The sequence below is a fragment of the Coregonus clupeaformis genome, chromosome 27, assembly GCF_020615455.1.
Source record: "Coregonus clupeaformis isolate EN_2021a chromosome 27, ASM2061545v1, whole genome shotgun sequence".
NCBI lineage: Eukaryota > Metazoa > Chordata > Actinopteri > Salmoniformes > Salmonidae > Coregonus > Coregonus clupeaformis.
In genome coordinates, this window is record NC_059218.1 from 37023094 (window position 1) to 37046822 (window position 23729).

Here is a 23729-nt window from a genome sequence, read left to right on the forward strand (position 1 = left end):
CCTGTTGAGCAGCTGATGTTAGGCAGTGTGGTGTGTTAGAGCCGGGCTTATCAAGGTCCTGTTGAGCAGCTGATGTTTAGGCAGTGTGGTGTGTTAGAGCGGGGCTCGAACAAAAGCCTGCACACCCAATAGCTCTCCTCTCTCATGATGTCTCAGGTAGCCCGTGAAAGCCAGCATGGATAGAATCTAATAATTGACTAATATTTGCCATATTCTAATAATTCTCATGTGCCAACGTATCGCCACGGTCTGTGCCATGGCACACCTGCACTTCTGTAGACCTGAAATAATTGGATGGTGAAATTTGCCAGCCAACCAGAATAGTGAGGTGTAGCAATTCAGGCATTCTTGAAAGTCAGGACAATCCTTGTCCTGCAAAGATACCTTTAAAAAAAAAATACATTTGCAAGCAGTAGGAATTTAGAATTAAATGTGGAGTGGAGCTTATAGGTATGTGATGACATCACGTGCTCCGCATCCTTCAAAAGTATTCGGCAATCATAATTTATTCGAAAAACCGTTTCTACCATAATTTGGCACAATAAAGAAGTTTGACAAAAGAAAAATCCAGCAGTCGAACGGATACAAATATTGTATCCTATATCTGCCGTTTCCATTACACATTTGACAATTATTATTTTTTGTTGCGACATTGCTTTTCTCTCTGCCACTGCACTGCAAGCGGTACCAGAGCGCCAAGTCTAGGTCCAAAAGGCTCCTTAACAGCTTCTACCCCCGAGCCATAAAACTGCTGAACAATTAATCAAATGGCCACCCGGACTATTTGCATTGACAACCCCCTTTGTTTTTACACTGCTGCTACTCGCTGTTTATTATCTATGCATAGTCACTTTACCCCTACCTACATGTACAAATTACCTGGACTAACCTGTACCCCCGCACATTGTCTCAGTACCGGTACCCCTTGTATATAGCCTCATTATTGTTATTTAATTGTGTTACTTTTTTATTTTTTTTACTTTAGTTTATTTAGTAAATATTTTCTTAACTTTATTTGATTTGATTTTCTTAAAACTGCATCGTTGGTTAAGGGCTTGTAAGTAATCATTTCACGGTAAGGTCTACGGTAAGGTCTACACCTGTTGTATTAGGCGCTTGTGACAAATAACATTTGATTTGATTTAAACCTGGGTGAATGGAAACCTGCCTATTGAGAGAATGTCGAATTTGGTGAACAAAAAATGTAACGGCTTATTTGCTACATTAGGTTTATTTGACCGAATTGAAGTTTCGTAATGCTTAGGTTGTTATGAGTGTACTGATATAAGGACACATGACATATATCGGCGTTGTCTCGAGATGGCTATGCATATTCATGACAAGGGGCTATTCGCATAGCGTCTCTCTCCATTGAATATAGGCGGTTGACGTCAACAACTCTCATAGAATATTCAAAAATATATTAAAATAATGAGATGTCCCCACCAATCCAAAGAGAGGAATAGGCGGGAGCTTGACTGCCCGCCGTGCCGCTTTGTGGACAACGACTACCATTGTTTGGGCAGAGAGACAAGTATCTTGTCAGTATATCCATAATCTTTGGCCAAATGAAGCACAACCACAGATTATCCATTATATTGACCAGATACGCAAGTGGCCGCTCTAGCAATGAAAATAAATGTTTTTAAAAATGGAAGGCAGTCGGGAGGAGGCAAGATCAGGTGGGACCATTCTAGCCAATGAGAGGGGCGATATGAGTGTGAATAACAGGCAGGCACAACTCTAATATAGTGTTTTTTCTCAAAAATGTAAAGTGTCCTACTTATATCAGTACACTTGTAACAACCTAAGCATTATGACACTTCTATTCGATTAAATAAACCACACGTAGCAAAAAGCCATTCATTTTTCTCCTTAACCCAAATTTGACACTCTCAGTGACCTCCATACAAAAACTCCTTGCTTGGTGAATGAAAAAAACGAAAAGACGCCATCTGCTGGAGAAGTCTGATTTGGGCCCAGTTATCCCTCTCGCTTCGCCTTTTCCTCTCTGGCACAACCTTGCCCAGAGTTCCCCAACTGGCGGCCTGCGGGCCGAATTTGGCCCGCGGGTGGTTTTATTTGGCCCCCCAAGTTTTCTGAGCAATTATGATTTATAAATTTTTTAGCTCATTGTTGTACATAAAAGACTGTGAAAACACCAGGAAATCAGCTTCAAGTGATTTTTATTTTGGAAATCTGTTCCAAAGTATTCCCACGCATAATAGAGAGACGTGAATGTATACAAATAAGAATAATTCATAATAATTTATTGGATTTATATAGCACTTTTCTACAAACTGAGGTACTCAAAGCGCTTTACATAGTAGGGGGAAACTCACCTCATCAATGTGTAGCACCCACCTCAGTGATGCATGGCAACCATTTTTCTGCCAGAACTCTCACCACACATCAGCTATCAGGTGGAGAGGTGAGGAGTGATATATGCCAATTAGGAATGAGGGGGATGATTTGGTGGTCATGATGGAATGTGGTCAGGTTGGGAATTTAGCCATGACACCTGGGTGAACACCCCTACTCTTACAACAAGTGCCATGGGAATTTGAATGACCACAGAGAATCAGGACACCCGTTTTAACATCCCATCCGAAAGACAGCCCCCTACGCAGGGCAATGTCCCCAAATGTAACCAAGGTTTGAAATGATTATGTTTTCGTCCAATATTATATATTTTTGGGCTTCTTGCGGTCAATTTGCAGTCAAAATATTATTTATTTATTTATTATGTTCCGGCCCCACGACCATCCGCTCAAGAAAATATTGGCCCACGGCTTAATCTAGTTGATGATCCCTGACTTGGCCCAAAGGCTGGCAGATGGCGATATTGAGTTGTTTCATCTTACTGTCCAAAGGGAATGCATGCAGCCGGCTATACACTCGTATCCCTCGTGGACCGGTTCGTACATAAAACATTCTCCATTCAGGATGCAAAGGCGTCGATTTCCTCCTTACATTTCTTTATGAAACACAATTTTCCACCACCATGCTAGATTAGCTAATGCTAGTCCTGGACGTTGCGTATCGTGTTCAGCCAATCAAGTTGCAGCAGTCTTTTATTTTGAAACATCAGACCAGGGGTGAAAAAACAGACTGCTGCAACCTGATTGGCTGAACGCGATACGCAACATTCGGGACTAGCATTAGCTAATCTAGCATGGTTGTGGAAAATGGTGTTTAATAAAGAAAGTATACCCGTTTTTTTTCCCGTCTTCTCGCCATTAAATTGGGGATAAGAGTGTATAGCCGGCTGCATGCATGCATTCCCTTTGGACAGTAAGAGGGAACGACTCAATATCGCTATCTGCCAACCTTTGGGCTACAGCACAACCGATAATTCTGATTCGGAGATGAGGAAGGCTGGAAATTAAAAAAGAAAGTTCTTTATTGCATTTAATTACCTTAACAATTTCATGGGTTGTTGACTCTCCACCACCATGCCAGTTCTCCTTAGTAATACCATACCACTAATACCCACACTTTCTCACTCTCTCTCTGATTGTCATTATCTCTGCTGAGATCAGTGTGCTCAGAGAGCTCCCCCTGTGATTAAAGCTGAGGCTTTGATACCCTCCTGACTCTTCTGTTGTCTCTCCTGAGTGACTGTAAACCTCAACCCCATTATCCCTGTCGTAATCCAAATCTCATCTGCCCTACTCTCTGCTGCCACTGTGCTTATCCTCTCACAAAGACAGAGAGACTCTGCTACTCAGGCAGAGGGACTACCAGGGATGGATGGATAGCTAGAGCAGGAGTGTATTCATTAGCACACATCCTAGCAAAACGAAAAACAAGTGTTTCTGGAAAAATGTTGGTTCTGTTTAGGTTTGCTTCCATTTGATAAACCCCAGAGCTCTCTCTCTTTCTTTCTCCAGGGCTCTGTTGACCTCACTGAACCGGTGTGTGTGTGTGTGTGTGTGTGTGATATAGCGCTTGCATGTTGCTAAGCACTGAAGTAGGTGGGGCCATAAAGGGTTTGCTTCTCTGTTGAAGAAGACTCGACAGAGCAGCAAAACCCTCTCATGGAGATAAAGCACAGTGGTTTAGGCTCAAATCTATTTACATTGGATGTTTGCTCATGTGTGTCTGATTCAGAGTAAACAGGTGTTGTCCCTGTGCGTATTGGTAGTATAAACAAAACTTTATTATTACTAAAGGGGACATTTGTTTTGCATCAGAATCATCCTTTAAAACAAAACAGACATTTGAACATAGCCAGACTTATAGGACAATGCACACTATATTGTTTATGTAGACCTATATTGCTGTTGTTGAGCACATTGTATTATGGGGGATAGGGGCTACAGGAAGAGGAAGTGGTGGAGGTGACGAAACACTTCCTGCTGACATGACAGCTGTGTGTGTGGATGGTGTGAATACAGAGTGTGTCCCAAATGGCACCCTATTCCCTATATAGTGCACTACTTTTGACCAGAGAACCTAGAATGTCATTGTATGCTGTAGCGTTAAGATTTCCCTTCACTGGAACTAAGGGGCCTAGCCCGAACCATGAAAAACAGCCCCAGACCATTATTCCTCCTCCACCAAACTTTACAGTTGGCACTATGCATTCGGGTAGGTAGCGTTCTCCTGGCATCAGCCTAACCCAGATTTGTCCGTTGGACTGCCAGATGGTGAAGCGTGATTCATCACTCCAGATAACGTGTTTCCACTGCTCCAGAGTCCAATGGCAGCGAGCTTTACACCACTCCAGCCGACGCTTGGCATTGCGCATGGTGATCTTAGGCTTGTGTGCAGCTGCTCGGCCATGGAAACCCATTTCATGAAGCTCCCGACGAACAGTTCTTGTGCTGACGTTGCTTGCAGAGGCAAGTTTGGAACTCTGTAGTGAGTGTTGCAACCGAGGACAGACTATTTTTACGCGCTACTCGCTTCAGCACTCGGCGGTCCCATTCTGTGAGCTTGTGTAGCCTACCACTTCGTGGCTGAGCCGTTGTTGCTCCTAGACGTTTCCACTTCACAATAACAGCACTTACAGTTGACCAGGCAGCTCTAGCAGGGCAGAAATTTGACGAACTGACTTGTTGGAAAGGTGGCATCCTATGAGGGTTGAGAAGTCACTGAGCTCTTCAGTAAGGCCATTCTACTGCCAATGTTTGTCTATGGAGATTGCATGGTTGTGTGCTTGATTTTATATACCTGTCAGCAACGGGTGTGGCTGAAATAGCTGAATCCACTAATTTGAAGGGGTGTCCACATACTTTTAGTTTATATAGGTCCATTATAATTTTACATACTTTGTATCTAGTTTTATATTTTCAAGAGTGGGCTGGAGTGTTTTTTTAAATACAAAATATTCCCCCCCGCCCCCCAATAAAATAGTACTAATTCCCACAGGCCGGATCTGGATTGAATGGGCCCGCAGGCCGTAGTTTGCCCACCCTTGTCCTGATCTCATCTATTAAACTGGGAAAACAAAAACTGATTTGTATTTATTGGCAACTTCTACCTACTTGTGGTTAAAGAGAGTAGCAGCATAGTGAACGCTCAGACAGGCAGTGAGGCAGAGTCTTGTGCCACAGGAGCCAAGAAACACAGTCTTGACTTTCTCCCTCTGTCAGATTCACCACGCTCACTAGTTCAAAACTGAGCTGATAGTGGATAATGTAGGGTTTCAATCCAAACCCTTGTCCTGAAGACCCACTGCATATAATAATAATTTATTCAACTTATATAGCGCTTTTCAAAGACTCTCAAAGCGCTTCAAAGCACACAAAAAAATAAGTAAGTTCTCCCATGTCACCCCGCTTCTCAGCACACTCCACTGGCTTCCAGTCGAAGCTCGCATCCACTACAAGAGCATGGTACTTGCCTACAGAGAAGCAAGAGGAACTGCCCCATCCTACCTTCAGGCTATGCTCAAACCCTACACCCCAACCCGAGCACTCTGTTCTGCCAGCTCTGGTCTCTTGGCCCTCCCACCCCTACGGGAGGGCAGCTCCTGCCTCTTCTCTGTCCTGACACCCCAGTGGTGGCACCAGCTTCCCCCTGAAGTTAGGACAGCAGAGTCCCTGCCTATCTTCCGTGAACATCTGAAAGAATCTCAAATATAACATATATTTTGATTTGTTTAACACTTTTTTTGGTTACTACATGATTCCATATGTGTTATTTCATAGTTTTGATGTCTTCACTATTATTCTACAATGTAGAAAATATTAAAAATAAAGAAAAACCCTGGAATGAGTAGGTGTGTCCAAACTTTTGTCTGGTACTGTACATACCTATGACTGTGACCTGTGGTTGTCTCACCTAGCTCTCTTAAGATGAATACTAAATGACTAAAATTACAATGTCGATTCAGCAGAAAACAAGTCAGACAGCCTTGTTTATTATTATTCTAGATGGAGAGTGTGGGAAATCACTTCATAGCCTACACATTTAGAGGTATACTACATAGAAGGCTCAATGAGTTAGCCAGCTAACTTTGATTTAAATATATATATATATATATATATATATATATATATATATATTATTGATTTTCTGGTTCATTAAGAAAATTAAACATAGATAGGTGTTTTTGGTTGTTGAATCAATTAGACTATGCCCATTTCAAGCTTATTTTTAAAATAAAATAACAAGTTATTTCAGAATATTTAGACAAGTTAGCTGGCTAACTCATTAGCTGGCTAACTCATTGATCCTACTTTGTAGTTCTGTGCATTCGGAAAGTTATTAGAACCCTTCAGTTTTTCCACATTTTTAAAAACGTTACAGCCTTATTCTAAAATTGATTAAATAAAAACATTTCTTCATCAATCTACACACAATACCCCATAATGACAAAACAAAAACAGGTGTTTAGACATTTTTGCTAATGTATAAAAAAAAAAATAACAGAAATACCTTATTTACAAGTATTCATACCCTTTGCTATGAGACTCGAAATTTAGCTCAGGTGCATCCTGTTTCCATTGATCATCCTTGAAATGTTTCTAAAACTTGATTGGAGTCCACCTGTGGTATATTCAATTGATTGGACATGATTTGGAAAGGCACATACCTGTCTATATATGGTCCCACAGTTGACAGTGCATGTCTGAGCAAAAACCAAGCCATGAGGTCGAAGGAATTGTTCGTAGACGGGATTGTGTCGAGGCACAGATCTGGGGAAGGGTGCCAAAACAATTCTGCAGCATTGAAGGTCCCCAAGGACACAGTGGCCTCCATTCTTAAATGGAAGAAGTTTGGAACTGCCAAGACCCTTCCTAGAGCTGGCTGCCTGGCCAAACTGAGCAATCGGGGGAGAAGGGCCTTGGTCAGGGAGGTGACCAAGAACCCGATGGTCACTCTGACAGAGCTCTATAGTTCCTCTGTGGAGATGGGAGAAACTTCCAGAAGGACAATCATCTCTGCAGCACTCCACCAATCAAGCCTTTATGGTAGAGTGGCCAGACGGAAACCACTCCTCAGTAAAAGGCACATGACAGCCCGCTTTGAGTTTGCCAAAAGGCACCTAAATGACTCTCAGACCATGAGAAACAAGATTCTCTGGTCTGATGAAACCAAGATTGAACTCTTTGGCCTGAACGCCAAGCGTCACGTCTTGAGGAAACCTGGCACCATCCCTACAGTGAAGCATGGTGGTGACAGCATCATGCTGTGGGGCTGTTTTTCAGTGGCAAGGACTGGGAGACTAGTCAGGATCAAGGGAAAGATGAATGGAGCAAAGTACAGAGAGATCCTTGATGAAAACCTGCTCCAGAGCACTCAGGACCTCAAACTCTGCTCTCATCCTTCTAGACCTATCCGCTGCCTTTGATACTGTGAACCATCAGATCCTCCTCTCCACCCTCTCCGAGTTGGGCATCTCCGGTGCTGCTCACTCTTGGATTGCGTCCTACCTGACAGGTCGCTCCTACCAGGTGGCGTGGCGAGAATCTGTCTCCGCACCACGTGCTCTCACCACTGGTGTCCCCGATGGCTCAGTTCTAGGCCCTCTCCTATTCTCTCTATACACCAAGTCACTTGGCTCTGTCATATCCTCACATGGCCTCTCCTATCATTGCTACGCAGACGACACACAATTAATTTTCTCCTTTCCCCCTTCTGATTACCAGGTGGCGAATCGCATCTCTGCATGTCTGGCAGACATATCAGTGTGGATGACGGATCACCACCTCAAGCTGAACCTTGGCAAGACAGAGCTGCTCTTCCTCCCGGGGAAGGACTGCCCGCTCCATGATCTCGCCATCACGGTTGACAACTCCATTGTGTCCTCCTCCCAGAGTGCAAAGAACCTTGGCATGACCCTGGACAACACCCTGTCGTTCTCCGCTAACATCAAAGCAGTGACCCGATCCTGCAGGTTCATGCTCTACAACATTCGCAGAGTACAACCCTACCTTACACAGAAAGCGGCACAGGTCCTAATCCAGGCACTTGTCATCTCCCGTCTGGATTACTACAACTCGCTGTTGGCTGGGCTCTCTGCCTGTGCCATTAAACCCCTACAACTTATCCAGAATGCCGCAGCCCGTCTGGTGTTCGACCTTCCCAAGTTCTCTCATGTCACCCCACTCCTCCGCACACTCCACTGGCTTCCAGTTGAGGCTCGCTTCTACTACAAGACCATGGTGCTTGCCTACAGAGCTGTGAGGAGAACGGCACCTCCTTACCTTCAGGCTCTGATCAGACCCTACACCCAAACGAGGGCACTATGTTCATCCACCTCTGGCCTGCTAGCTCCCCTACCTCTACGGAAGCACAGTTCCCGCTCAGCCCAGTCAAAGCTATTTGCTGCTCTGGCACCCCCCCCCACCCCCCATAAAAAAATAGCAGAAAAAAAGTGGTTGTCCCACTGGCTATCATAAGTTGAATGCACCAATTTGTAAGTAGCTCTGGATAAGAGCATCTGCTAAATGATGTAAATGTAAGGTTCACCTTCCAACAGGACAACGACCCTAAGCACACAGCCAAGACAACACAGGAGTGGCTTTGGGAAAAGTCTCTGAATGTCCTTGAGTGGCCCAGCCAGAGCCTGGACTTGAACCCGATCGAACATGTCTGGAGAGAACTGAAAATAGCTGTGCAGCGACGCTCCCCATCCAACCTGACAGAGCTTGACAGGATCTGCAGAGAAGAATGGGAGAAACTCCCCAAATACAGGTGTGCCAAGCTTGTAGCGTCATACCCAAGAAGACTCGAGGCTGTAATCGATGCCAAAGGTGGTTAAACAAAGTACTGAGTAAAGGGTCTGAATACTTATGTAAATGTTATATTTCTGTTTATTTTTTATTTTTTATACATTTGCAAATATTTGGAAAAACCTGTTTTTGCTTTGTCATTATGTAGTATTGTGTGTAGATTGATGAGGAATAAAAACAATTTAAACCATTTTAGAATAGGTCTGTAACGTAACAAAATGTGGAAAACGTGAAGGGGGTCTGAATACTTTCCGAATGCGCTGTATTCCCCTCTGGTGTCTTGTCTGCTGCTTTGTCTGTTTCCAGCACGGGTTAATCGGAATTAACAGCTGGCGGTTGCTGCGCATGCGCTGATCCTCCATACAGAGGAAATAGCCGGGGAGTAGGTAGCTGCCTGAGAACGAGCGAGCGAATACCCCGGGTACAGCTGGTTTCTCACGAAACAATTATGACCGTCTTTCCGTTGTCGCTTTCTCTCAGGTATCTGTTTCCCGTTCGCTGAATGGCGCTGGTTACCGTGCAGCGCTCACCGACCCCCAGCACCAGCTCCAGCCCCTGTGTTTCGGTAAGCCACCATCGTTTCGATTCCCAAACCGTCGAATCTCTCGCTCGAAGCTTTGGGTTGATTTCCGCTGTTTTTGCAGACTGTCCATAACTGCCTTTGTACTTGTACGCATGCGTAAAATGTATATTAATTTTGGAATACAGTAGCAAATGTACCCGTCTAAATGTCATACATTGTAGCTATCACTGTTGCAACAAATGTACCAAGCACAGACATTGAAGCGTGTGTTTATTCGAGAGTGTTAAATCGTATCACATCTTAGTATGGTTTCATGAGGAGGAATATAGGCTACATTTTGTCTGGGGGGATTTCCTCAGCTGCTACTGACATCGCGACGTAACCTACACGCCGGTAAGACGAGGCTACTATACACATCAGCCAGTGACCTGTAGTATACTGTAAAATAGGCAGGTTCGCTCACTAGAATACCTGGCCTCCCCAAGTCGTCTGCTAAGTGGCATATTATTATTATTATCCAAAAACACTATCAGACAAGGAATATGGTTTGGTGACATTTTTTGTTTCCTGGAATAAACCGTGACCGGTTATCTTTGGAGAAGTAACTAACTAAAGCCACATTTCCCGCTCTTCCGCATGTAATAAAGCCTTGTGGTTATCGTGACGCGTATGAATGCGGGTAATTTACACGTCTCTAGACTTTTTGTGTCCTTGGCATGTAAAGTAGTAGTTTATTGCCTTGACCGGTGTAGACCTATTATATCAATCTATGCAAAGCAGCTGAACCGGGTTCCGGTTTTATACACCGCCCGTGTGCCCTGTGCCTCATTAGAGAAGCCTGTCAGACAATCAGGAAGCAAGAGTTCATGCTGCACATTGCTAAATAGTGCTCTGGTTTCCTGCATGGTCCAAGGGTCACTTGCATAATAGTGAGTGCCAGTAGTTGTAGGCTGCCAGAAGAGCCAGATAAGTATTTACATTTACGTCATTTAGCAGACGCTCTTATCCAGAGCGACTTACAGTTAGTGCATACATTATTCTTTTTAATTTTCATACCCCATGGGAATCGAACCCACAACCCTGGCGTTGCAAACGCCATGCTCTACCAACTGAGCTACCTCCCTGCCGGCCATTCCCTCCCCTACCCTGGACGACGCTGGGCCAATTGTGCGCCGCCCCATTGGTCTCCCGGTTGCGGCCGGCTACAGCAGAGCATGGATTCGAACCAGGATCTCTAGTGGCACAGCTAGCACTGCGATGCAGTGCCTTAGACCACTGCGCCAACATACATTGAGGAAGTGTGTGTGTGTCTGTCTTGGGTACAGTGCTGTATCTGTGCCCCTATTTATCTGTCAATCTTGCCAGAATATTCCGACCCTACCGTTACGCTTGTTTACACTGAGCTGCACTGGGGTCAGAACGCAATCATGGAGATAACGTGGCGCCCGCGTGAGATATGGGTCAGAAAACGAACCTCACACAAGTACCATTCCATAATGGCTGCTGTGGCTACTGCTAGCTAGCATGAGGCCCATACGGCCCAGTAGTGTGGATAAAGGTACAATTTCGAGGACAGTGGCATATCCCATCCCTGCATTGAGGTATGTTTTCTGATCCATATCGCGCTGGCTCCACGGTGTCTTAATGTAACCATGATCGCGTTCTGACCCCAGTGCAGCTCAGTGTAAATAAGCGTAACATTGGGTCGTTATGGCAACCGTCAATCCCTCTCAACCTTTCTCTTCAGCTCTTGAATGCAACAAGTGGAGCAATAATAGTGGTGCACTTCGCTTGGAGTATGCCCCTTGTTGGGTGCTCTGCCCTTTAGAAGTACTCTTAATCTCCATTTCTCACCATTAGATAATAAGAAACTGCAGCAACCCCACATTTTTTAACAAAATACAAAAAATAATCATCACATTTTCACCTTTTATTTCCATACACAACAAGTTATGTGTAGCTCTCCTATTGTGTTTTCATTGAAACCAGAAGTCTGTTGGGCCAAAGTGAAATGGTAGGACTTCATAGCGATGTTATCAGATCACGATGGCCCATATTTTGAGTAACATCTTGATCTCATGGGGATGCTTGATTAGTCATAACACCAGTCAATGCCACAAACTCACCAGAGTTTATGAGTGTTTGTGCTCTGGTGAGTCAGTCAGTGTCAGCCTATCAGGGAAGCACCTCTGTTTATGGCGTAACAGTTTAGTTGCAGAAGACGCCTCTCTCAAACGAAGGTAAACCACTACCACTACTTTAGTTCTTGTTGTCAGTCTGTCCTTGAACTGTCTGTTTCGACCAGTTGAGCCAGTTTGGAGTCAAAGAAGGTGCTGATGTAGAGGTCTGGGGGGACAGGAAGAATACAACCTGTCATTTGCTTTTATGTTCCTCAAAACAAGAAGAGTGAACTGAGGTTATGTTGCAGAACGTTCCTCACCAGCATTATGATCTTGGACGTGACCCTGTTATTGACGTCTCTCTGCATTCCCCCAGCCAAACATGTTCTGTGAGTGAGTTCAGATGACAGCTTTGCCTTTCTTACACCCCCCTTCTCTCTCTGTCTCTCTCTCTCTCTCCCCCCTCTCTCTCTCTCTCTCTCCCCCTCTCTCTCCCCTCTCTCTCCCCCTCTCTCGCTCGCTCTCTCTGTCTCGCTCTCTCTCTCTCTCTCCCCTCTCTCTCTCTCTCTCTCCCCTCTCTCTCCCCCTCTCTCTCCCCCTCTCTCGCTCGCTCTCTCTGTCTCGCTCTCTCTCTCCCCCTCCCCCTCTCTCTCGCCCCCCTCTCTGTCCCCCCTCTCTCTCTTTCTCTCTCCCCCCTCTCTCTCTTTCTCTCTCTCCACCCTCTCTCTTTCCTCTCTGTCTCTCTCCGTCTCAGATGACAGCTTTGCCTTTCTTACATATTTGTTTTTTGTTTTTATACTGGCCCCCCGTGGAAATCGAACCCATAACCCTGGTGTTGCAAACGCCATGCTCTATCAACTGAGCTACATCCCTGCCGGCCATTCCCTCCCCTACCCTGGACGAATTGTGCGCCGCCCATGAGTCTCCCGGTCGCGGCCGGCTGCGACAGAGCCTGGATTCGAACCAGGATCTCTAGTGGCACAGTTAGCACTGCGATGCAGTGCCTTAGACCACAGTGCCACTCAGGAGTATACAATGAGGGCCTTTGAGGGCCAGACACACTTCTGCTGTAAGAGTCCATGGAATAAAGGGAAGCCTGCACTCAGTAGATCACCCTTCCTTCTCTGCCAAGTGGTCCAAGTGGAAAACGTTGAATGGCTGAGGGCGGTGGGGATTCACCTCATTTTCTTCCTGTCCTGCAGATGCCTCACAACACACACACATTTATTTTTTATTTATATATTTTTCAAACAATACAAAACATATACAGACGCACACAAACATCAACATCGCACCTGCCCAGACCCACCTGTTCTCACCCCTATCTCCAGTACCTGCACTACTCTCCGCCACATGAACAAAATGGTGCAATTTGAGGACATCTCCCACGCTCTTTCAATACTTAGATAATGAAGCATAGAATTTTTCCATTGTCTTAACGATGGTGGATATTGATTTCCAGTTAAGTATAAATTTTTTTCAAGATAATTGAGAAGTTTATCATCCAACAAATCGGGTATCTCACTGCCCCCTCAAATGACATGTCTTGAACTACACACACACATTTGCGTACACACTGGAAAACAAACTCTGAGGGTTTTGCATGTATGTAAATGTCCCGACCGGAGGAATCTGTGCTGCTCCTCTTACTTCCCGTCCAGACAAACACAACAACCTGACCACTTCCTGGTATCTGACCACACTGACCAACACACACACACCATTTTTAATTGTCTGTCTGTGACCACAGTAGTAACCTTGACCCTGACCCACATCAGTCTCCCCACTCTTCATGATTTTCCGTTCTGAAGGTTGAGGCTCTGGTCATAATGTCTTCGCTCAGCCTGCACATGAATGGTTCTCTTCTTATGTGCCTCAAAAAAAAAAAGAAGCATTTAATAAATACAGGTAGAGTATAACGTGTTATAGCTGTATTGTTAATATGGAGATCAGTGTTTTCCCTGTATGCATTTAACAGCGGTGCATCGCCGTTGATAAATTGTGGGCCCCACTGCAATTTTTTAAAATATAAAAAATATATGTATATCTTTGTTGGAAATCATTTTCGGGATTGGCAAAACATTTTCAGTGTAAAATTAAACTTAAATCAGAAAGTATGTAGAAAAGATATTGGAGCAATATATTTTTTTATAAGATCATTGAAAACTAGACAGTCAGGGAGAATCTAAACATGTTTGTGTGTGAATCTTTTTCTCTCGAACCGCGCCTTATAAACAGACTGAGGTCATTTTCCTGGAGAGGGTGAGCAAATTGAATCCAGGCTGAACGGCTCGTCGCTCTCTGCTCTAATAGGGGTAGTTAAACTGCATAGCCTGTTGCACGCAGTCATTCTCTGGTGTGTGTCTGTGAGAGAGTTGGTCATTCTCTGGTGTGTGTCTGTGAGAGAGTTGGTCATTCTCTGGTGTGTGTCTGTGAGAGAGTTGGTCATTCTCTGGTGTGTGTCTGTGAGAGAGTTGGTCATTCTCTATTTGTGTGTGTGTGTGAGAGTTGGTAATTCTCTGTGTGTGTGTGTGAGAGAGAGTTGGTCATTCTCTGTTGTGTGTAGTCAGTGTCAGGGTTGGCTAGGTTACTTTCTAAATGTAATATGTTACAGTTACAAGTTACCTGTCAAATTGTAATATGATATGCTTAACACCCCGGCCGTCCTATAATCCAAACTAGATGCCCTCAATCTCAAACAAATTATCAAGGAACTTACCAGGTACACCCCTAAATCCGTTAACATGGGTACCCTCATAGATATCATCCTGACTAACTTACCCTCTAAATACACCTCCGCTGTCTTCAACCAGGATCTCAGCAATCACTGCCTCATTGCCTGCGTCCGTAATGGGTCCGCGGTCAAACGACCACCCCTCATCACTGTCAAACGCTCCCTAAAACACTTCAGCCAGCAGGCCTTTCTAATTGACCTGGCCCGGGTATCCTGGATGGATATTGACCTCATTCTGTCAGTAGAGGATGCCTGGTTGTTCTTTAAAAGTGCTTTCCTCTCCATCTTAAAATAAGCATGCTCCTTTCAAGAAATTCCGAACTAAGAACAGATATAGCCCCTGGTTCACCCCAGACTTGACTGCCCTTGACCACCACAAAAACATCCTGTGGCATTAGCATCGAACAGCCCCCGTGATATGCAACTTTTCAGGGAAGTCAGGAACCAATATACACAATCAGTTAGGAAAGCAAAGGCTAACTTTTTCAAACAGAAATGTGCATCCTGTAGCACTAACTCCAAAAAGTTTTGGGACACTGTAAGGTCCATGGGGAATAAGAGCACCTCCTCCCAGCTACCCACTGCACTGAGGCTAGGAAACACTGTCACCACCGATAAATCTACGATAATCAAAAATATCAACAAGCATTTTGCTTTGGCTGGCCATGCTTTCCACCTGGCTACCCCTACCCCGGCCACCAGCTCTGCACCCTCCGCTGCAACTTTCCCAAATTCAGATAGCTGATGTTCTGAAAGAGCTGCAAAATCTGGACCCCTACAAATCAGCTGGGCTAGACAATCTGGACCCTTTCTTTCTAAAATTAGCCGCAGAAATTGTCGCAACCCCTATTACCAGCCTATTCAACCTCTCTTTCGTATCGTCTGAGAACCCCAGAGATTGGAAAGCTGCCGCGGTCATCTCCCTCTTCAAAGGGGGTGACACTCTAGATCCAAACTGTTACAGACCTATATCCATCCTGCCCTGCCTTTCGAAAGTATTTGAAAGCCTAGTTAACAAACAGATCACTGACCATTTCGAATCCCACCGTACCTTCTCCGCTATGCAATCTGGTTTCCGAGCTGGTCATGGGTGTACCTCAGCCACGCTCAAGGTCCTAAACGATATAATAACTGCGATCGATAAAAGACAGTACTGTGCAGCCGCCTTCATTGACCTGGCCAAGGCTTTTGACTCTGTCAATCACCGCATTCTTATTGGCAGACTCAAATGACTGCCTCGCCTGGTTCACCAACTACTTCTCGGAGTTCAATGTGTCAAATCGGAGGGCCTGTTGTCTGGACCTCTGGCAGTCTCTATGGGGGTGCCACAGGGTTCAATTCTCGGGCCGACTCTATTCTCTGTGTATATCAATGATGTCGCTCTTGCTGCTGGTGACTCTCAGATCCACCTCTACGCAGACGACACAATTTTGTATACATCTGGCCCTTAATTGGACACTGTGTTAACAAACCTCCAAACGAGCTTCAATGCCATACAACACTCCTTCCGTGGCCTCCAACTGCTCTTAAACGCTAGTAAAACTAAATGCATGCTCTTTAATTGAACGCTGCTTGCACCCGCCTGCCCGACTAGAATCACTACTCTCGGCGGGTCTGACTTAGAATATGTGGACAACTACAAATACCTAGGTGTCTGGTTAGACCGTAAACTCTCCTTCCAGACTCACATTAAGCATCTCCAATCCAAAGTTAAATCTAGAATCGGCTTCCTATTTCGCAACAAAGCCTCCTTCACTCATGCTGCTAAACATGCCCTCGTAAAACTGACTATCCTACCGATCCTTGACTTCGGCGATGTCATTTACAAAATAGCTTCCAACACATTGGATGTAGTCTATCACAGTGCCATCCGTTTTGTCACCAAAGCCACATATACTACCCACCATTGTGACCTGTACGCTCTTGTTGGCTGGCCCTCACTACATATTGGTCGCTAAACCCACTGGCTCCAGGTCATCTATAAATCACTTCTAGGCAAATCCCCGCCTTATCTTAGCTCATTGGTCACCATAGCAACACCCACCTGTAGTATGCGTTCCAGCAGGTATATCTCACTGGTCATCCCCAAAGCCAACACCTCCTTTGGTTGCCATTCCTTCCAGTTCTCTGCTGCAAATGACTGGAACAAACTGCAAAATTCTCTGAAGCTGGAGACACTTATCTCACTATCTTTAAGCATCAGTTGTCAGAGCAGCTTACCGATCACTGCACCTGTACACAGCCCATCTGTAATTAGCCCACCCAACTACCTCATCCCCATATTGTTATTTACATTGTTATTTATTTTGCTCATTTGCACCCCAGTATCTCTATTTGCACATCATCTTCTGCACATCTATCACTCCAGTGTTAATACTAAATTGTAATTGTAATTATTTTGCACTATGGCCTATTTATTGCCTTACCTCCATAACTTACTACATTTGCACACACTGTATATAGATTTTGTATTGCGTTATTGACTTTACGTTTTGTTTATTCTATATGTAATTCTATGTTGTTGTTTTTACCGCACTGCTTTGTTTTATCTTGGCCAGGTCGCAGTTGTAAATGAGAACTTGTTCTCAACTGGCTTACCTGGTTAAATAAAGGTGAAATAGAAATAAAAAAATAAAAAATACAATAAAATCAGTAAAGTAACTTTTGGATTACCCAAACTCAGTAACGTAATCAAAAATGAATATTACCAATTGAACAACATATATTGCAGGATAAATGTTAGCTACATAGTTACATACAGTAGCTGTCTATAAATGGATATTGTATTTTACTTTATGGGTTGGATATGTAGGCTTCTTCTAACCCATTCCCATTGCTTTCTACTACAGATAATAATACAATTAGGCTAGATCTTTACATTAAAAACCAAAGTCTGTCTTTTCCAGTCATTCCAATTCATTTAATGCCCATTGATCTTCAAGATTAGGACTTAGAAATATAGATTAGCCAAATTGTTTTACCTGAGCATAATCCAAAAATGTTCATTAGCTAAGCTAGCCTCTTGTAGCTAGCCAGTAACTCCTCCAGACGTGGCTAGTTCGTTAGCTAAGCTAGCCACTTGTAGCTAGCCAGTAACTCCTCCAGACGTGGCTAGTTCGTTAGCTAAGCTAGCCACTTGTAGCTAGCCAATAACTCCTCCAGTATGTGTTGACGTCATTTCGCAGGATTTGTTTTTGGTAGGAAGCTGTAGAGATCGGTAGGAAATGTTTCACACACACACAACAGAGAATGCATGAGAGCATCAGCTGTTCCGGATGACTATGTGATCACGCTCTCCGTAGCCAATGTGAGTAAGACTTTTAAGTAGGCCAACATTCACAAGGCCGCAGGGCCAGACGGATTACCAGGACATGTACTCCGAGCATGCGTTGACCAACTGGCAAGTGTCTTCACTGACATTTTCAACATGTCCCTGACTAAGTCTGTAATACCAACATGTTTCAAGCAGACCACCATAGTCCTTGTGCCTAAGAACACTAAGATAACCTGCCTAAATGACTACCGACCCGTAGCACTCACGTCTGTAGCCATGAAGCGCTTTGAAAGGCTGGTCATGGCTCACATCAACACCATTATCCCAGAAACCCTAGACCCACTCCAATTTGCATACCGCCCCAACAGATCCACAGATGATGCAATCTCTATTGCACTCCACACTGCCCTTTCCCACCTGGACAAGAGGAACACCTACGTGAGAATGCTATTCATTGAATACAGCTCAGCGTTCAACACCATAGTGCCCTCAAAGCTCATCACTAAGCTAAGGACCCTGGGACTAAACACCTCCCTCTGCAACTGGATCCTGGACTTCCTGACGGGCCGCCCCCAGGTGGTAAGGGTAGGTAACAACACATCTGCCACACTGATCCTCAACACGGGGGCCCCTCAGGGGTGCGTGCTCAGTCCCCTCCTGTACTCCCTGTTCACCCATGACTGCATGGCCAGGCACGACTCCAACACCATCATTAAGTTTGCTGATGACACAACAGTGGTAGGCCTGATCACCGACAACGATGAGACAGCCTATAGGGAGGAGGTCAGACACCTGGCCATGTGGTGCCAGGATAACAACCTCTCCCTCAACGTGATCAAGACAAAGGAGATGATTGTGGACTACAGGGGGAAAAAAAGAGGACTGAGCACATTCTCATCGACGGGGCTGTAGTGGAACAGGTTGAGAGCTTCAAGTTCCTTGGTGTTCACATCACCAACAACCTATCATGGTCCAAACATACCAAGACAGTCGTGAAGAGGGCACGACAAAGCCTATTCCCCCTAAGGAGACTGAAAAGATTTGGCATGGGTCCTCAGATCCTCAAAAAGTTATACAGCTGCACCATTGAGAGCATCCTGACTGGTTGCATCACCGCCTGGTATGGCAACTGCTCGGCCTCCGACCGCAAGGCACTACAGAGTGTAGTGCGTACGGCCCAGTACATCACTAGGGCCAAGCTTCCTGCCATCCAGGACCTCTTTACCAGGCGGTGTCAGAGGAAGGCCCTAAAAATTGTAAAAGACTCCAGCCACCCTAGTCATAGTCTGTTCTCTCTGCTACCGCACGGCAAGTGGTACCGGAGTGCCAAGTCTAGGTCCAAAAGGCTTCTTAACAGCTTCTACCCCCAAGCCATAAGACTCCTGAACAGCTAATCATGGCTACCCGGACTATTTGCATTGTCACCCCACCCCCTCTTTCACGCTGCTGCTACTCTGTTTATTATCTATGCATAGTCACTTTAACTCTACCCACATGTACATATTACCTCAATTACCTTGACTAACCGGTGCCCCCGCACATTGACTCTGTACCCTCTCTACTGTTATTTTATTTTACTGCTGCTCTTTTAATTATTTTTATTTTTTACTTATCTATTTTTTACTTTACACTTATTTTTCTTAAAACTGCATTGTTGGTTAAGGGCTTGTAAGTAAGCATTTCACTGTAAGGTCTACGTCGAATACCTGTTGTATTCGACGCATGTGGCAAATAAAATTTGATCTGTAACTTCTTCTTTAAGAGGCTCCTCTGTCCTCCACTCGTTACCTGTATTAATGGCACCTGTTTGAACTTGTTATCAATATAAAAGACACCTGTCCACAACCTCAAACAGTCACACTCCAAACTCCACTATGGCCAAGACCAAAGAGCTGTCAAAGGACACCAGAAATAAAATTGTAGACCTGCACCAGGCTGGGAAGACTGAATCTGCAATAGGTAAGCAGCTTGGTTTGAAGAAATCAACTGTGGGAGAAATTATTAGGAAATGGAAGACATACAAGACCACTGATAATCTCCCTCGATCTGGGGCTCCACGCAAGATCTCACCCCGTGGGGTCAAAATGATCACAAGAACGGTGAGCAAAAATCCCAGAACCACACGGGGGGACCTAGTGAATGACCTGCAGAGAGCTGGGACCAAAGTAATAAAGCCTAGCATCAGTAACACACTACGCCGCCAGGGACTCAAATCCTGCAGTGCCAGACGTGTCCCCCTGCTTAAGCCAGTACATGTCCAGGCCCGTCTGAAGTTTGCTAGAGTGCATTTGGATGATCCAGAAGAGGATTGGGAGAATGTCATATGGTCAGATTAAACCAAAATAGAACTTTTGGTAAAAACTCAACTCGTCAGTGTTTGGAGGACAAAGAATGCTGAGTTGCATCCAAAGAACACCATACCTACTGTGAAGCATGGGGGTGGAAACATCATGCTTTGGGGCTGTTTTTTCTGCAAAGGGACCAGGACGACTGATCCGTGTAAAGGAAAGAATGAATGGGGCCATGTATCGTGAGATTTTGAGTGAAAACCTCCTTCCATCAGCAAGGGCATTGAAGATGAAACGTGGCTGGGTCTTTCAGCATGACAATGATCCCAAACACATCGCCCGGGCAACGAAGGAGTGGCTTCGTAAGAAGCATTTCAAGGTCCTGGAGTGGCCTAGCCAGTCTCCACATCTCAACCCCATAGAAAATCTTTGGAGGGAGTTGAAAGTCTGTGTTGCACAGCGACAGCCCCAAAACATCACTGCTCTAGAGGAGATCTGCATGGAGGAATGGGCCAAAATACCAGCAACAGTGTGTGAAAACCTTGTGAAGACTTACAGAAAACGTTTGACCTGTGTCATTGCCAACAAAGGGTATATAACAAAGTATTGAGAAACTTTTGTTATTGACCAAATCCTTATTTTCCACCATAATTTGCAAATAAATTCATTAAAAATCCTACAATGTGATTTTCTGAAAAAAAATTCTCAATTTGTCTGTCATAGTTGACGTGTACCTATGATGAAAATTACAGGCCTCTCTCATCTTTTTAAGTGTGAGAACTTGCACAATTGGTGGCTGACTAAATACTTTTTTCCCCCACTGTACTTCCATTCATTTTTTCAACTGCTACCGGGGGACCTTTAGACAAGTCTCCTGAGGCCTGTGGCAGTCCTAGAGAAAAACAACCGACATGTATGTGTTCGTTAGTCTCACATTTCCACAGAGTGGTCATATTAGTATGTAGCCCAAACTGTTGGGACGCTACAGACAGAAGTTGGCAGATCGTCTGTACCGACTTCAGACGAGTCCCAAGATGGAGAACACCATTGTGTTTGTGAGAGTCATCTTTCCACAGAGGGTTCATAATAGTTTGTTGCCAAATCATTCGGACGCTACAGAATACCAATTTTTGGGATGTCTAATGGTCTGACAAACACGCTCTAGCTCTGTCACCTTTCATCGCAGATGCAGATGTGTGAGATCGGTGGATTAAGATGCATCAAATGCAAAAAACGGATACGTCTAGCTTAAACTGAGATTTTTTAAAATTACGCTGATTAGATTTCCGTGGTGGGCATGGACATCGACTCTAAGGGTTTAACAGTCTGAACTTTTAAAAGTGAGATTTTCACTGGACCATTACTTTAAAACTGCAAAAAAAAAAAATCTCAGCCTCGTGGCAAAATGTGTAGAGTAGCAGGAAATTAGCACTTATCCTTCCACTTATACTGTGTTTTCAAAATCCCCCTCAGAATCCCCCGGAAGATAGGCATGATAAGTCGAATTGCAGGAAATTCATTTTTTTTTATGTAAAAAAATTATATTAATCAGGGGAAGGACCCCCCTGGACCCCCGTCTACTGTTCGTCTCAACCCCCCCTCAATATCTACACCACAATTTTGTCCCGGAGGCCTACAGAAATAAGTTACTGTAAAAACATATCTAACTGAGCTACATTCCTTGCCCAATGACGGCAGTTTTATCACAAATTTTAAATGGACTGGTTGATTTGAAGTAGGAAAATATGTGTTCTGACAACGAGCTGCAGTTTTGGAATAATTGCGTCCTGTCTATTTTCCACTGAAGCTACTTTAGGAACTGCTATAACAATTTAGAATGGGTTAGGCTATAACCCCCCTAAACATAGACCGGTTCCACACTGAAAATATGCAAAAAAACATGAAGACAGATTGGATTTTCATCAGAATCTTTAAGCATATGCCCACAACCGCAGACCACGTGTAACCATGCCAGCTCAGGACCTCCACATCCAGCTTCTTAACCTGCGGGGTCGTCTGAGACCAGCCACCCGGACAGCTGATGAAACTGTGGGTTTGCACAACCAAATAATCTCTGCCCAAACTGTCTCAGAGAAGCTCATCTGCGTGCTCGTCGTCCTCACCAGCGTCTTGACCTGACTGCAGTTTGGCGTTGTAACCCACTTCTAAGTGCTTACCTTCGATGGCCACTGGCATGCTGGAGAAGTGTATGGGCAGGCATAAGCTACGAACAACGAACACAATTGCATTTTATCGATGGCAATTTGAATGCACAGAGATACGGTGACGAGATCCTGAGACCCATTGTCGTGCCATTCATCCGCCGCCATCACCTCATGTTTCAGCATGATGATGCACGGCCCCATGTCGCAAGGATCTGTACACAATTCCTGGAAGCTGAAAAATGTCCCAGTTCTTCCATGGCCTGCATAGTCACCAGACATGTCACCCATTGAACATGTTTGGGATTCTCTGGATCGACGTGTACGACAGTGTGTTCCAGTTCCCGCCAATATCCAGCAACTTCGCACAGCCATTGAAGGGGAGTGGGACAACATTCCAGAGGCCACAATCACAGCACAAGGTGCACCTGTTTAATCATCTTCTTGATATGCCACACCTGTCAGGTGGATGGATTATCTTGGCTAAGGAGAAATGCTCACTAACAGGGATGTAAACACATTTCTGAAAATCATTTAGAGAAATAAACTTCTTGTGTATATGGAACATTTCTGGGATCTTTTATTTCAGCTCATGAAACATGGGACCAACACTTTACATGTTGCATTTATATTTCTGTTCAGTATACTTACTATGTTTTAGCTACTTAGCATGTTAGCTAACCCTTCCCCTAACATTAACCCTAACCTTAACCCTTTTAGCTAACCCTTCCCCTAACTTTAACTTTAACGGTTAAACTTTGGTTGCCGACAGCAGTCACACCATTGGAAGCGCTTGGACTGTAGCCTACCAAAGCCTATTCCGGCTCCTTTCCCGTGATCTATCAAACGCATTTGGTGGGTCATCATAGTGGTCTCTGACTTGTGGTCAGACTCACTCAGGCGGAACTAACTTAAACTTGCGCCTTTTTTCCAATGCTGATTTGAATGTCATTAGCTAGGTTTCCATCCAATTTGCGACCGATTTTCATGCGAATATTCTAAAATGCGCATATATGGCGCATTTTCACACCAGAGATGTGTTTCCATCAAACTGACTTATTGCGGATAAAAGTCTGTGCCTGATGACCTATACACATAAAAATAAAGGTTAAATTCCCAGGTACAAAATGAAAAAGACAAGTTAAATGGATTTCCATCACATTTTCAACTCTACTGATGGTTTTGTCACAAAAACTGTTGCGTTATATAGGAAATCATGGTATATAGCTCACTCTGGTCTTGGCATGTGCACTCTGCTCAACAGCTCGCATATACAGTGTGGGTATGGCTACCTACATTGAGATTATTATGGGTAAGAGCGATATTATTTTTATTTGTCAAATGGCAGCCACATCGATTATCATGTCACCAGATACGACCCTCAATATTTATTGGAAAGGAGCATCAAGCTCATCACCGTGCACTTTCACCACCCTGTGA

The 23729-nt window shown here is 44.5% G+C and overlaps 1 protein-coding gene across 1 annotated transcript in view; it reads left to right on the forward strand.

Moving 5' to 3' along the window:
* The first annotated feature begins 9451 nt into the window (after positions 1-9451).
* LOC121542000 (protein phosphatase Slingshot homolog 1) overlaps positions 9452-23729 on the forward strand; it is a 44450-nt gene continuing 30172 nt past the window's right edge. The window contains 1 exon segment of the mRNA XM_041851420.2: positions 9452-9753. Coding sequence (XP_041707354.2) covers positions 9691-9753 — 63 coding nt within the window. The 5' untranslated portion in view covers positions 9452-9690.